The sequence below is a fragment of the Ahaetulla prasina genome, chromosome 2 (assembly GCF_028640845.1).
Source record: "Ahaetulla prasina isolate Xishuangbanna chromosome 2, ASM2864084v1, whole genome shotgun sequence".
Classification (NCBI taxonomy): Eukaryota; Metazoa; Chordata; class Lepidosauria; order Squamata; family Colubridae; genus Ahaetulla; species Ahaetulla prasina.
The window spans coordinates 198767971-198782088 of record NC_080540.1 but is presented as its reverse complement, the minus strand read 5'-3'; the positions used below and the strand labels follow the sequence as shown (position 1 = coordinate 198782088).

Genomic DNA, 14118 nt, shown 5'->3' with positions numbered 1-14118 from the left:
TTAAAACTGGCTAAGTTTAAATGAACTCGGAATAGGAACTTTTAAATCCCAGAAGGGTTATGTAAATGCCATATGAACAGTGATACTTTTTGACAGCCATAATATTCCAAGTTACTAGAAGAAAATTCAACTCCAATCTTCAGAAAAAGGAATGGGAGAGACTTCAAGGACATCGTTTCAAGCATGCTAATGTCATAACTCTCAAGTGCTCATGCTTGGATATACCTAAAAACAAACATTGTACCATATAAGTATGATCACATACATACTTAACTACTTTTACACTGCATTTAAATAGGAAAGTGAGGGTCAAATTCGGCTTTCACCCCAAAGCAGACACAGGAAACAGATGAAAAGCAGTTTGTCACCTCCCCTTCTCTTTTCTGCTTCAGGATTTCACTCCCCACCTGTTTTGATCCTCACAAGAAAGTCACTTTTTGCTTAATCTTCCTTCTTTTTCAGTCTCCGTATCCCCATTATTACACCGTTGTTGAATTATGCTTCCTTCACAGGCTTTGTGTCAGGATTATGACTAATAAAAAAAGATAAAACTTCTTCAGTGCTCTAAGCCAGGGGTCTCCAACTTTGGTCACTTTAAGACTTGTGGACTTCAACTCCCAGAGTTCCTCAGCCAGCAAAGCTGGTTGAGGAACTCTGGGAGTTGAAGTCCACAAGTCTTAAAGTGATCAAGGTTGGAGACCCCTGCTCTAAGCTACAGGCTGATAGTCCAATTTACTTGCTAGGAAAAATTCAGTATATGACGAATGGTCTCTGACACCTGCACACCTGTTCCATCCTGGATACAGGTGTCGCTGCTTTAATGAGTCTCCGACAAGTGCTCTGTTTATGCTCTTGCACTTGCTAAATCTTGCAATCAAATCCAAAACACTGCGTATAAATATAAAACTGTCCCCAGTGTTTGCTCTGCTCCAATGACTTGCAATCAGTCTCGCCCTGCAGTAAAGTCATAGAAAGGTATCTACGTTTGCTAGCATTCTTCTGTTGAATGGTTTCCGCTCCCTTCATTTTTGTGTTAGGAAATACAGAAGATACTGATTTAATTTTATTAATATTGCATTCAGAACACAGTGAGGCCATAGTACTATTAAACTGATCTTTATATAAATGCAAAATACCGTATATACTCGAATATAAGCCGATCCGAGTATAAGCCGAGGTCCCCAATTTTACCCCAAAAAACTGGGGTAAACTGGGGACTCGAGTATAAGCCGAGGGTGGGAAATGAGGCAGCTACCGGTCGGGGAAACCCTCCCTCCCTCAGCCGAGAAGGCTGGCGGCTCCCCCGCCCCGCCCTCTCACTGCACCGGCAGGGCTTCCCCGCGCTAATGCAAAAGCCCGCCAAGTTTGCACCATCCGGTATAATGTGAAAAAAAGAAGGAAAAAAAAAACTCGAGTATAAGCCGTATATACTCGAGTATAAGCCGAGGGGACGTTTTTCAGCACAAAAAACGTGCTGAAAAACTCGGCTTATACTCGAGTATATACGGTATAACATTTATATCATAACTAAGTGCTAGATGGAAAGAAGATCAAAAAATTGGTATAATGCAAAGGGAGGAAAATTTAATAAAGCAAATTAGAAATCAGACCCAGGAGCATATAAAGAGATTGTATAATGTGTTGCTTGAAATAGATTCGGAAAAGGATTTGGTAAAGGACTGTATGATAAAATGGGCACAGAATATTCAGGAACCAATAATGTTGGAAACATGGGAGAAAATCTGAGTTAGAAATGTTAAGTTTACACAAGCACAGAATTTAAGGGAAAATTTTTATAAGATGTTTTATAGATGGCACTTAGATCCCAAAAAATTATCATGTATGTATCCTGATATCCAAGCGAAATGTTGGAGGTGTGATTGTGATGATGCTACATATTTTCATATTTGGTGGACTTGCAAGAAAATTAAGGCCTTTTGGATAAGAATTTGGTGGATTATTCAAAATGTACTGAAGAAGAAGATAAAGTTCCTGCCGCAATTTTTCCTTTTGGGAATTATAACGGATTGTACAGGGATTGAGACTAAATTGATTCTGAATTTAATAACAGCAGCAAGACTGTTGATTGGACAATACTGGAAGAAAGAAGAGGTACCTACAATAGAAGAATGGATATTGAAAGTCATTAATTTGGCTGAGATGGCTAAAATCTCAGCTTTTTTGAAAGACAATACGCAGGAAAGATATTTAATTGAATGGAAAAAATGGATTGATTATCTACAAAACAGATATCAGATTAAGAAATATCAGATTGCCTTTGAATAATTAGGAAGTATTATTTTATGTAATGGGGAGGGGGTTGGGAGATGAAAAGATTTGGATGAGGTTAATTGGATTAGAAGGGAAAATTTTACTCTATGTTTGGTTTATGTATAACAATACCTTGTGATTGACCGGGAAGCCGGGGGAAGGAGGGGAAGGGGGTTTTCTGGGAGGGAGGGGGGGAAAAGGGGGAAAAATGTTTTTGTTTCTTAAAACTTTTTCAATAAAAAAAAACAAAAACATTTATATCATGAAGCAAACTACAATCAGCTGCAAAACTCCAGGATAGTCTTTGAACTATTTTAAAGCCCATTTAGAAAAGAATGTGCAGCAGTAATGAATGTCTGCTTTTAAAATGATTTTTTTAAAACCCCTCACTTTTCATTGTTCCACCTGTGTTCTAAGCTAATTCAATTCTATTCGAGAAACACTGATTTAATTCTTTTTTTTTTGTATTTTTACTTTTGAGTTTATGAATTGCATTTTAAGGTTTTTTATTATTGTTTTAAAGAAAAACCTCAAGTGAATAGTAAAGTGTCCAATAGTTTAGATTTTAAGACCAAAGGGTTTGGGGACATGCAGGGGCACCCACCAAAGATATTTTTTGCCAGCTACAGAAAATAGCTCTTGGATGCCAGAAAAACATGCAGATGCTTTGAAAACTTCTGGACAAGGACAGTGTTGTGACTCGTTCTCCCTCCTCTCCTCAGCCGGGCCCCTCCCATCTCCAACCGGGCCTTTTATCAGACTCCGAGTCTGATAATGAAGATGAACGGCCTGTCATGACTCCAGCCCCTGGCCCTGGCCCCCATGCCCGGAGAGGATTCCAGGAGTGAAAGGACAAGCCTGATAAACCTCACTCATACAGCATGTGTTCCTTTGGCTCAGCCTTCAGAGCAGGAAGCCAGCCAGGTGCTGGAATCACTCGGCCCTACTCCCTCTGACCCCTCCCTTTCCCAGAAGCTGACAGCAGATCCAGCTGAAGACAATTCAGCATGGGAGGACCCTCGCTTCCGGAGATCTGAGAGGCGACGCCAGCAAAAGGAGGGGTAGGACAGGCCTGGATAAATGCTGACTCATGGAGCCACACCCCACAGCCTATATAAAGGACCTGCTTTTGGCATTCCAACCTTGAGTCAAGCAAAGTCTTATCTAGTTTGCTGATATCGGACTCTATCGCTGAAGTCACAACTTGGACTCCTGCCTGCCCTGATAAACCTCGAAGGAACTTGGCAAGCTGCAAAGGCTTTGTTGCCAAGTTTGTTACGGACTTCCTTGACTCATTCGTCGGAGTGGGAGTGGGACACGACAGACAGTGTGAATTATTCTGTTTGCTCTGAAGCATTTCTTTTGTCTTCAAGTCCAAAGTGCTGCACAGTCATTTAAAAACCTCATGTTTAAAAGCTAGTACAATTAGTCCTCGACTTACAACAGTTTGCTTAGTAACCATTCAAAGTTACAACATCACTGAAAAAAGTGACTTATGACCATTTTTCACACTAGCAATCGTAACAGTATCCTCATGGACATGTCACCAAAATTCAGATGCTTGGCAACTGACTCATATTTGTGACGGTTGCCATGTCCTGTTGCCACATGATCCCCTTTTGCGACCTTCTGACAAGCAAAGTCAGTAGGGAATCCAGATCGTTAGTAATTTAACAACTGCAGTGATTCACTTAACAACTGTGGCAAGAAAAGTTGTAAAATGGAGCAAAGCTCACTTAACAAATGTCTCATGTAGCAACAGAAATTTTGGGCTCAAAATTTACAGGACTACCTGTATTTTGAGCAACGAGCTTTTTCCTCAGTTTTGTTTTTGGGAAAGGCTCTCAATATGGCTTAGGACCGGGCTACTTACGGGACCGTCTACTGCCGGCCTCTATCTCCCATCGTCCGGTGCGTTCCCACAGAGAGGGACTCCTCAGGGTGCCGTCAGCCAAACAGTGTCGACTGGCGGCCCCCAGGGGGAGGCCCTTCTCTGTGGAGGCTCCGACCCTGTGGAACGAACTTCCCCTCGGGCTTCGACAACTACCTGACCTTAGGATCTTTCGCCGCGAACTTAAAACCTATTTATTTCGTATGGCTGGACTAGCTTGATTTTACTTTTAAATTTTAATTGAATTTGATGGGTTTTTAAATTTTTGTAATTTTATGGGGTGTATTGTTATTTTAAATTTTTGGGCAAATTTAAATCAGTTTTTTAAGGGTTGTTTTAACTATTGTGTATGTTTGTATTTTATCTGCCTGTTCACCGCCCTGAGTCCTTCGGGAGAAGGGCGGTATATAAATTAAAACATTATTATTATTATTATTATTATTATTATTATTATTATTATTATTATTATTATTATTATTATTATTATTATTAATATGTCAAAAGATAATGAACAGAGGTTCAGATATGGACAGGTCCATACAAATAATATTGATGATGTTTAAAACTATTGAGGAAGCCACTGTTTGTTGTCTAGCATTGGGTGGGTGTGTTTGAAAGGAAATGCAGACTCAGCACAAAGCAGAAGTAAATGGGCCACAATTCCTAAGGTATTTATGAAGGCAACCCTAATTCTGAACTTCAATCTGAACATATCTCAAGGGACCTAATTTTAAAACTATCCTTGAGAAAAAACATCTGCCTTGTGCACTGCAGCCAGCTGGTCCAGCACTGAAGTGAGGGAAAAACAGAATTCTTGATGATTTTGCCTTTTGCCTGGAGTATTATTACGATTCCGGCTTTGTTCACCTACATTTGCCACTGCAGCAAACAACCATTACTTGAGCTATTCTGAAAAACATCGGGCTGCCAAAATGTGGATCCTATATTTCTTCCGGATTCAGAGCTAACCCTGATTCTGAAAAGAAAAGCGAAGCAATGGGTTTTGGCAGATGGATAAAACCATCTTGTAGGTAATTGCTGAGATTTTGAGATGACCTGACAAATCCACACAATAGGTACCGGAGATGAATATATGCATTAGCCATTTATTTCTATCACTTCTGAATGGTGGAAGGGACAATAAAAGTTTTGTAATGGCTCGAGTTGTGGCAGTTCAAGAGCCAGGGGACTGATTAAATGCTGTCCCCACCCTCCATCCCCTTGGTTAGCTGGAAGAATAATAAGGGGCTGAGGATACTCTGTGTATGTTCTTAGCAATAATGTCTGCAAAAGTGAAGATGACTTGGATTGGCTTCAAATTGCTTTTAAGGATTGGGAAGAAAAGAGTTCACATGGAACTGCTTTATGTCTACCTCAGTGGTGAGTTTCAAATTTTTTTTACTACCGGTTCTGTGGGCGTGGTTTGGTGGGCATGACATGGGAAGGATACTGTAAAATCTCCATTCCCACCGCACTCCAGGGGAAGGTTACTGCAAAATCCCCATTTCCTCCCGATCAGCTGGGTCTTGGGAGGCAGAGAATAGATGGGGGCGGGGCCAGTCGGATTTTTTTCTACCGGTTCTCTGAACTATTCAAAATTTCCACTACCAGTTCTTCAGAACTAGTCAGAACCTGCTGAAACCCACTTCTGGTCTACCTAGGGAGGATCCTGACTTGTGTCTCACAGTACCTTCTACAGCAGGGGTGTCAAACTCAAGTCCCGCGGGCTGGATCCGGGCCACAGAGTGCTTAGATCTGGCCCACAGGGCTGCTTTGGAAGCAACAAAGGACTGGCCTGCGGTGCCTCTGGCAGTGAAAATGGAGCTCAGGAGGGCTGCATGTGGCCTCCCCCCCTCCACAGCTTTGTTTTCACTGGCAGAGGGCTAGCAAAACAAACTAAAAGCAAAACGAAACAAAACAAAGGAGAAATGTTTCCCCTTTTGCCAGTGGTGAAATCCAAATTTTTTTACTATCGGTTCTGTGGGCGTGGCTTGGTGGGCGTGGCAGGGGAAAGATACTGCAAAATCTCCATTCCCACCACCCTCTAGGGCCAGCAAGAAGTGGTATTTGCCGGTTCTCCGAACTATTCAAAATTTCCGTTACCGGTTCTCCAGAACCTGTCAGAACCTGCTGCCTTTTGCATTTGAGCAGCCAAGAAGGGACAGGAAAGGAGAAAGGGAAAGAGGAAAGACCAAAAAAAAAAAAAAAGATGGGAAGAGAGCAAGGAAATAAAAATAAGGAAAGAGGGGAAGGAAGAACAAAGGAGAAGGAAGAGGGAAGGAAAAAGAAGAGAAGGGAAGGGAAGGAGATTATAATGAGAGGAAGGGAGGGTCTGAGGGAAATCCTGCCTTAACACTTGGCCACCACAGGTGCCCCCAACATGAATGACGAGCTGGCCATGCCTCCCTGTCCCCCTAGGCCAAATACAACCCTGATGTGACCCTCAATGAAATCGAGTTTGACACCCCTGTTCTACAGCCATCCTAACCTTTCCTGTCCTGCTTTAACAGTAATCCACATAGCTGTGTTATTGCCTTGACATTGACTACTTAGAAGATGCCACTAGTCATTACTGGGGTAATAAATATGCCTTTTATGTAAGATACAGACTTTATTTAGAAAACAGTATATTTATAAAGATCCTTGTGTGAACTGAGATCCTCCTTGGTACAATCTCTGAAAGCAACATAGACCAAACACAGCTTCAGTTCTTTAATGGTCTTTTGACAGTTTTTACATTATGGAAAACAGAATGGCAAGCATCTCTTAAGGCAGATGTATATGAGCCAGAAGCCAGATAGAATGAATCACTGAGAACAAAGGAATATCAGATAACAATTATATAGTTGCAAAGAATTCATTTTCTTTGTCTCTTTGCTACTGGTGATCCAGATTTTTTGCAGTCCCAAAATAGCCCTACAACAATGCTCTTTAGAAGAGAAGTGATGGCGCTGCAGACAATATATTGTTCATGTATTATGGAAACATCAAAAAGGGGTCAACTGACCCAGCTCACTAACACCATGGGAGTTAGATTTAGCTTAAAACTGTTTCTGAGTTTTTCTGCAAAACAGCACTAATATATAGGTTCTGCAGGTTCCAGCAGAAAATGGAGCCATCTTAAGGAAATACAAACCACACTTCTAATCGTTATTGTCCCTTGCCTGGGAAGCAGAATAGAGATTTTGTTCACAGCAGGAATAGAGAGAAGAAAGAAGTGGGGTGTAGAATTCCTTCTTTGGTACTAGTAACTGGTTTCTCTATGGCAGTAGTTCTCAGCCTTTATAGTGCTGCGACCCCTTTAATACAATTCCCAATGAGGTGGTGACCCCAACCGTAAAATTATTTTCGTTTTGAATTTATCGCGCCTGAAGCCGTATTGGCTAGCGATCTGAACTTCTTGCGATTGCCTTGAGGACGGAGGCATTAAAGCGGAGACTCCTCCCCTATTATCGCGCCTGAAGCCAGATTAGGCTAGTGATTGGGAGTGATTGCAGCTGGCTTGAGAGGGAGACATCAGAGCAAAGATTTCTCTCTTTTTTAATTTATCACGCCTGAAGCCGAATTCGGCTAGCGATTTGAAGAGCCTACAGCTGGCTTGTGGAGTCAACCATTGGAGCGTGATTCTTCAACTTGCAAGTATACTTCCCATATTTTCGATGGTCTTAGGCGACCCCTGGCAAATCGTCATTCCAACGGGGTCGTGACCCACAGGTTGAGAACCGCTGCTTTATGGGATGAGAAGATTGGCATCAAGGGAGCTGTGCTTACTGGTTTTTTTCCTGTTTCTCTGCCATAAACGAGAAAAGGATGGAGGCAAGGATGTGTCAACCCCATTAGATCAGGGGTCTCCAATCTTTTTCTTTTTAATTTGAATTTATATCCCGCCCTTCTCTGAAGACTCAGGTCGGCTTACAATGTGTTAAGCAATAGTCTTCATCCATTTGTATATTATATACAAAGTCAACTTAATTGTCCTCATTTTACCTACCTTATAAAGGATGGAAGGCTGAGTCAACCTTGGGCCTGGTGGGACTTGAACTTGCAGTAATTGCAAGCAGCTGTGTTAATAACAGACAGACTTAGTCCATTGAGCCACCAGAGGCCGTTGAGCAACCAGCAAAGCTGGCTGAGGATCTCTGAAAGTTGAAGTCCACAAGTCTTAAAGTTGCCAAGGTTGGAGACCCCTGCACTAGGTAGCTCAGACCAGGAAATCAATTCCACAGGAAGTTAAAATTACACTTACAGAGATTGGCTGCAATAACAGACTCTTGTAAGTCTAATTGCAGTGTCCTTCTCCTCCTTCCTCTAGATCAGGACTGTCAAACTGGCGGCCCATAGACCGGATGTGTCATGCACAGGCCATGCCCACCCCAGCTCTGTGAATGGAAAAAATGTGAAGTGTCACATGACGCCGCGAGTTTGACACCTGTGTTCTAGATTTTTGAACAAAGGAAACATCTGCCTGAGCTTGTTCTGAATGTTAGTGTTGTGCCTCGCCCGCCCCCCTCTCTGCAGCCGGGCCCCTCCCATCTCCTGCTATCTCAGCCAGAGACTGATAATGAAGACGAATGGCCTGGCATTCAGCCCCCAGTCCTGGCACCATGCCCGGACAGACTGAGCAAGACGAATGGCCTGGCATGCCTCCAGCCCCCAGTCCTGGCACCATGCCCGGACAGACTGAGCAAATAAACCTCCCCCCCCCCCAGCGTGTGAGCATGAAGCCAGTCACGAGCTAGAATTGCCAGCAGCTGGAGGGTGGACAGATCCCCGCTTCCGGAGAATGGAGAGGCGATGTCAGCAAAAGGAAGGGGGGGCAGGTCTGGATAAGTGCTGAGTCATGGAGCCACACCCCATGGCCTATATAAAGGATCTGCTTTTTGGCATTCTTTGAGTCAGGCAAAGTCTAAACAGATTGCTGAAGTCACACCTTGGATTCCTGCCTGCCCTGAGAACTCTGCCAGGACTTTGGCAAAGCTGCAGAGGCTTCGTGGCCACGCTTGAGACAGACTTTCCAGACCCGGCCGTCAGAGGAGGAGTGGGACACGACAGTTATAACTCAGTGATGGCGGACCTATGGCACGTGTGCCAGAAGTGGCATGGAGAGCCATCTCTCTGGGCATGCGAGCCATTGCCCGTTGTTCATCCGGGTTCTGGTGTGCCGGCCATCTGGTCTTCAGTTGCATGGGAGCACCGGAAACTGGAAGAGCAACCGCTCAGTGAGCACGCTCGCACCAGGAAGATGATCTTCCAGTTTCCAGCATGCGCATGCGCACTGGCCACCTGGTGTTCTAGTTTCTGGTGAGCATGCATGCACGAAGACCAGTTGGCTGATGGACATGCACGCGCCAAAAACCGGAAGATCATCTTCCCAGCGTGCGCATGTGCACCAGGTGGCTGCTCTTCTGGTTTCTGGCACGCAAGCAAGTGCTCCCGTTTCGGCACTGAGTGCCGAAAAGGTTCATCAACACTGTAATATAACTTTTCTGGACTTTAAAAATGTTCTATTCTCTTTTGCCCAAGTTATGTTTCTTGAATATCCCCTTCCTTACTCTGTACAGTATGAAACTAATTTCTCTTCCCATTACTCTGTACAGTATGAAACTAATTTCTCTTCCCATTGCCTTATCTGTGGGAAGATGAACATGAGACAAAACTTTCAAAAGAAAGTTGGCAGGAACTGCATATTCCCAAAATAATGACTCTTGTTAGACTACCCAAAACCACTGGGTAGAAGACAGTGGTGAAATCCAATTTTTTTTACTACCGGTTCTGCATGGCTTGGTGGGTGTGGTGTGGCTTGGTGGGCGTGGCAGGGAAAGGATACTGCAAAATCTCCATTTCCACCCCACTCCAGGGGAAGGATACTGCAAAATCCCCATTCCCGGGAAAGGATATTGCAAAATCTCCATTCCCACCCCAGTCTGGGGCCAGCCAGAGGTGGTATTTGCCTGTTTTCCAAACTACTCAAAATTTCCACTACCGGTTCTGAACTGCTCAAAATTTCTGCTACCAGTTCTCCAGAACCTGTCAGAACCTGTTGGATTGCACCCCTAGTAGAAGATCTGATTGGGTTATTAGCTGACTGTGTTCATTGTTTCTGTGAACAGGGCAAGTTGTTTGAAAAGGAAGGATAAAAATTGGATAAATAAGTAAGACTACTTGGTAGCTCTTTTACCTAAGCTACAATTGGAAGAACATTTCATTCCCCCCCTCCCCCGATTTTATTTTTATATTAATTAGGTAAAACAAACAAAAAGCAAAAATAAAGAAAAGGGATAAGAATGCATATACATACATAAAATAAATTTACAGCAAAGGTTGAAATGCAAATATTATAAACAGATTTTGTTAAGTTTGAAAAAAGGCAAAACAAAATTATCATTAAAATTTAAAATTAAAATTTAATTAAAAATTCAAATTATAGGAAAAAGTGTTCTAGCACCCCACCCCAGCCTCTGCTACTTAAATATTTTATACTATATTTTGGACTTCTGTGATTATTGCTCATTTGTGTTTGGATTACTTTTTTAAAAATCCATCCTTCCTTCCTTCCTTCCAGCCATCTTTCCTTCTTTCCTGAATTCCCTTTAAAATCAAAGGTGATTCTGAAATCTACTCATTAGCAGAAATGTATATATAGAACTCATGAAAATATAACCTGTAACCCATAAGTGGCAGTGAAATGAGCAGATTTCAAACTAATCTCAGACTGGTTGAGTCAGCAAGAGGATTAAGGGGTATGAAAAGCACTGCTGGTGATACAAAAAGAGTTCTGTCATTCCCCCCCACACACACACACAGCAGTCAGAACATTATAAAGCTGGCTGGCTCTTGGGGGGGGGAACAGCTTATAGGAAACACAGGCCCTTTTGAAAGAGTCCTGTCTCAAGTAAGAGTCCCACTTCTCCCAGTCCTGTCTTAAGCAAGACTGAATGAAGTTCAGTGGGGTGGGGAAAAGCTTGGCTTTTGTTTAAAGAAAGTGCTACAAATCATGAATACAGTGACTTTATTCACATGTATTCAGGACTTCAATCTTCCAGTTGGGCAGCATCACATTAAATAGCATAGGGAATATCCAGAAGATGGTTGGACATTTCTATCACACCACAGAGATTTGAAATAAGGGCACTTATTTGTAAAACGTGCGTTACAAATGTGTTACACTGCACAAATAAAACTAAAAAAAAGGAAGAAAGCAATGCAATATATCCTTGAAATGCTTATATATCTATATCTGCATCTACACACACACACACACACATCAAATTAAACGGAGCAGGCCTGATTACAAATAGAAAGAGAAGCAGCTGTTACGCACAGCCTGGTTCCCAAAGGGGGCCATTAAATGTTACCCTACTGATTATATGTGTGTAAATGAGTGCCCTTGGGTTAAGATATAATGAAGTACTTACTAACAGAGAAATGTGTTCTCCTCTCCTTTGCCCGTACTTTTATTATCATCTAAATAGACAGCTGAGAAGATGCATGGAATAATACAATAATAGGCAACAGTAGCCCCATTTAAGCAATTATTTATTATGTTTGTTGGAATAGCACATACATGCCATAGATTAGACAAAAAATTCAATTCCATGTAAGTCTGAAACTACTATTATTGGAACAGTGTCTTGCAAGTCTAAATGTTCTCCCCACTATCTCACTTTAACTTCCTGTGAATTAGAGAGGGGGTTGTCTGTGATGTTTTCTCAAATTAAGTTTCTTGGCCCAGGCTCCGGCTCCACTTGTCTGACCTTGGTAATAGTTCTTCCACCTGTCCCTATGCCTATTACACACCGTCATTCATCCCTCTTCCTTTCCCACCTTTTTATTTTTGTGACTAAGATGTGAGTTAAGCTGAAAGAGAATCACTTGGCTGAGAGCCATCTACTGACCTGTAGAGATGGAAGGGGATGTGGATCTAGGTCTTTTTAATCCAAGCCCAACATGCCACATAAAATCCCAGGCTAGTTAGTTTGGGTGAATGGAACACTCTTTCTGTAATACCCAATCTGGCTGTATTTATGGAAAGTTGTTAGGAAAAGTTTGCGCCTAGATGTTGTAGTGATATAAGAAGGTGACTCCTGAGCTAGTGTAATGTAATGCCTGTGTGTCTGAACCTGTTGTGGAAGCATAACCACGTTTTCTGAACCCAGAACATGACTTAATTTAACTAAATTATAAGTACTGAATGAAACCAGGGAGCCCAGGATTACAAGCGTGCCTGCATTCAGGTTGTTGGAGTGTCAATAGCCATATGAGGTTTATGTTCATGTTCTTGGACCATTTAATAGTCCAAATTCTAAATTCCCCAACTTGAACTCATTGATATTTCCTTCCCTAAGTCAACTGGATGCTACCCCTTTTGAAGAGACCATATATTATGCTGGGGAAAGATACAAGGAACCGAAGGCAACATAGGAATAGGTAAGAAAAGTTGTCAGGATAGGCAGTTACTGAGAAGTTTAATGACCTACTTTTAGAACTCTCCTTGATTTCTTTTCCCCATTGTATTTCATTTATTCTCTTTCTCTCTCTCTCTCTCCCCCCCCCCTCTCTCTGTGTATACTCACTCACTCTCTCAAGAGCTATGCTATAGTTGCAGGCTACTATAAAGTGACAAAAGTCTTAATAGTTACAATAGTATATAAAGTCTTAAAAATAGACTACGGTTACTGCAAACATCTCTGTTACTGCAAAAAAAAAAAAAACCTGTCCAAGTTTTTACGTTGATTGCTTGTGTATGTTTTGTGCGTGTGTGGCACGTGCGAGTGTGTGAATATAAAGAAACAGTTCATTGTTCCAATTTAGACTGACAGGCATTTTTTCTCTGCGATTAAAACACCAAAAGACTTGAAGGTTTGGAAAGTTGGGGGCAGTCGGGAACGGGAGAAAGAAAGACATGGGAGTTCTGTGGTGACCGCTTTCGGCTCTCCCCCCCGCTCCCGCCCACGTCCCCGCGCCGCGCGGCTCACCAAGTTTGCACTCGCCGTCGTGGGCCTTCCGGACGCGCTCGCGGCCGTCGAGAAGCGCGCGCCAGCTGTGCAGGTGCAGAGCGCACACGCTACTGTAGGACCGGCCGTCGGAACCGCAGACGGCGCCGTCTTCCTTGCAGACGCAGTGGCCGGTTCCCTCTTCGGCGTCCGTTTCGGGCGCTTCTGCCTGGCGTTGGCTCACGCACACCAACCCCGGGCCACAGCGAGCGCCCCGCGTCCCGCCACAGCGTTCCCCCTCCGCGCCGAGGCAACGCTCGCAGCAGCCGCACTCGTCTCGGGCGGTCAGCTCCGGCACGGCACATTGCACAAACGCGCAGAGGTCCTGCTTGCACGGAGCGCAAGCCGAACCGGTCGCGCCCCTCGACGCCAGAGCCCAGCAGAGGGCCACCAGCGATAGCCACCGAGCCCGGCCTCTGGCGCTCATGCTGCGAGATCCCAGAGGAACAAGGAAGGCGGCTGCGAAGACTCGCGCCGTAGCAGCCATCTGAGGGGACAGTGGCGGAGAGCGACGAGAAAGCCGCCCCCCACCCAGGCGACCACGCCCCCTCCCCTTCCAGGCGCCCGCCCGGAGAAGCTTTTATAGCGCTGAACTTCTTGGCGCCCGTTAGGCATAACGGAAGTCTGAGGCGTTTTGGGGAGAATGGTTGGACGGAAAACGGGGAGTGTCTGTGGGGATTCTCAGTCAATCCAGTTGTCCTAGTTGTCCCAAAGGTGCTTTTTTTTTTTTTCAAAAGGCACCTGGACTTTCTGGTTTTTCTTTGAAGATGTTTCGCTTCTCATCCAAGAAGCTCCTTCAGCTCTGACTGGGTGGTGGGGAATGGAAAGATTTATACTCCTTGGTCACTTGCATTCTTTTTAGAGAATCCTTGAGACCAGCTGGAGGTTTATCTGTGTCCTCAGAGTCACCTCAGTAGTGCAAATGGGTATGAAGCCTTCTTGGAATTGCTGAAAGGACCATGT

The 14118-nt window shown here is 43.7% G+C and overlaps 1 protein-coding gene across 1 annotated transcript in view; it reads right to left on the bottom strand.

Annotated features, from left to right (window-relative positions):
• The window catches only part of IGFBPL1 (insulin like growth factor binding protein like 1), a 63958-nt gene extending 50295 nt beyond the window's left edge, over nt 1-13663 (bottom strand). The window contains exon 1 of the mRNA XM_058169856.1: nt 13138-13663. Coding sequence (XP_058025839.1) covers nt 13138-13642 — 505 coding nt within the window. The 5' untranslated portion in view covers nt 13643-13663. The remainder of the gene's footprint in view (nt 1-13137) is intronic.
• Nucleotides 13664-14118: the final 455 nt, after the last annotated feature.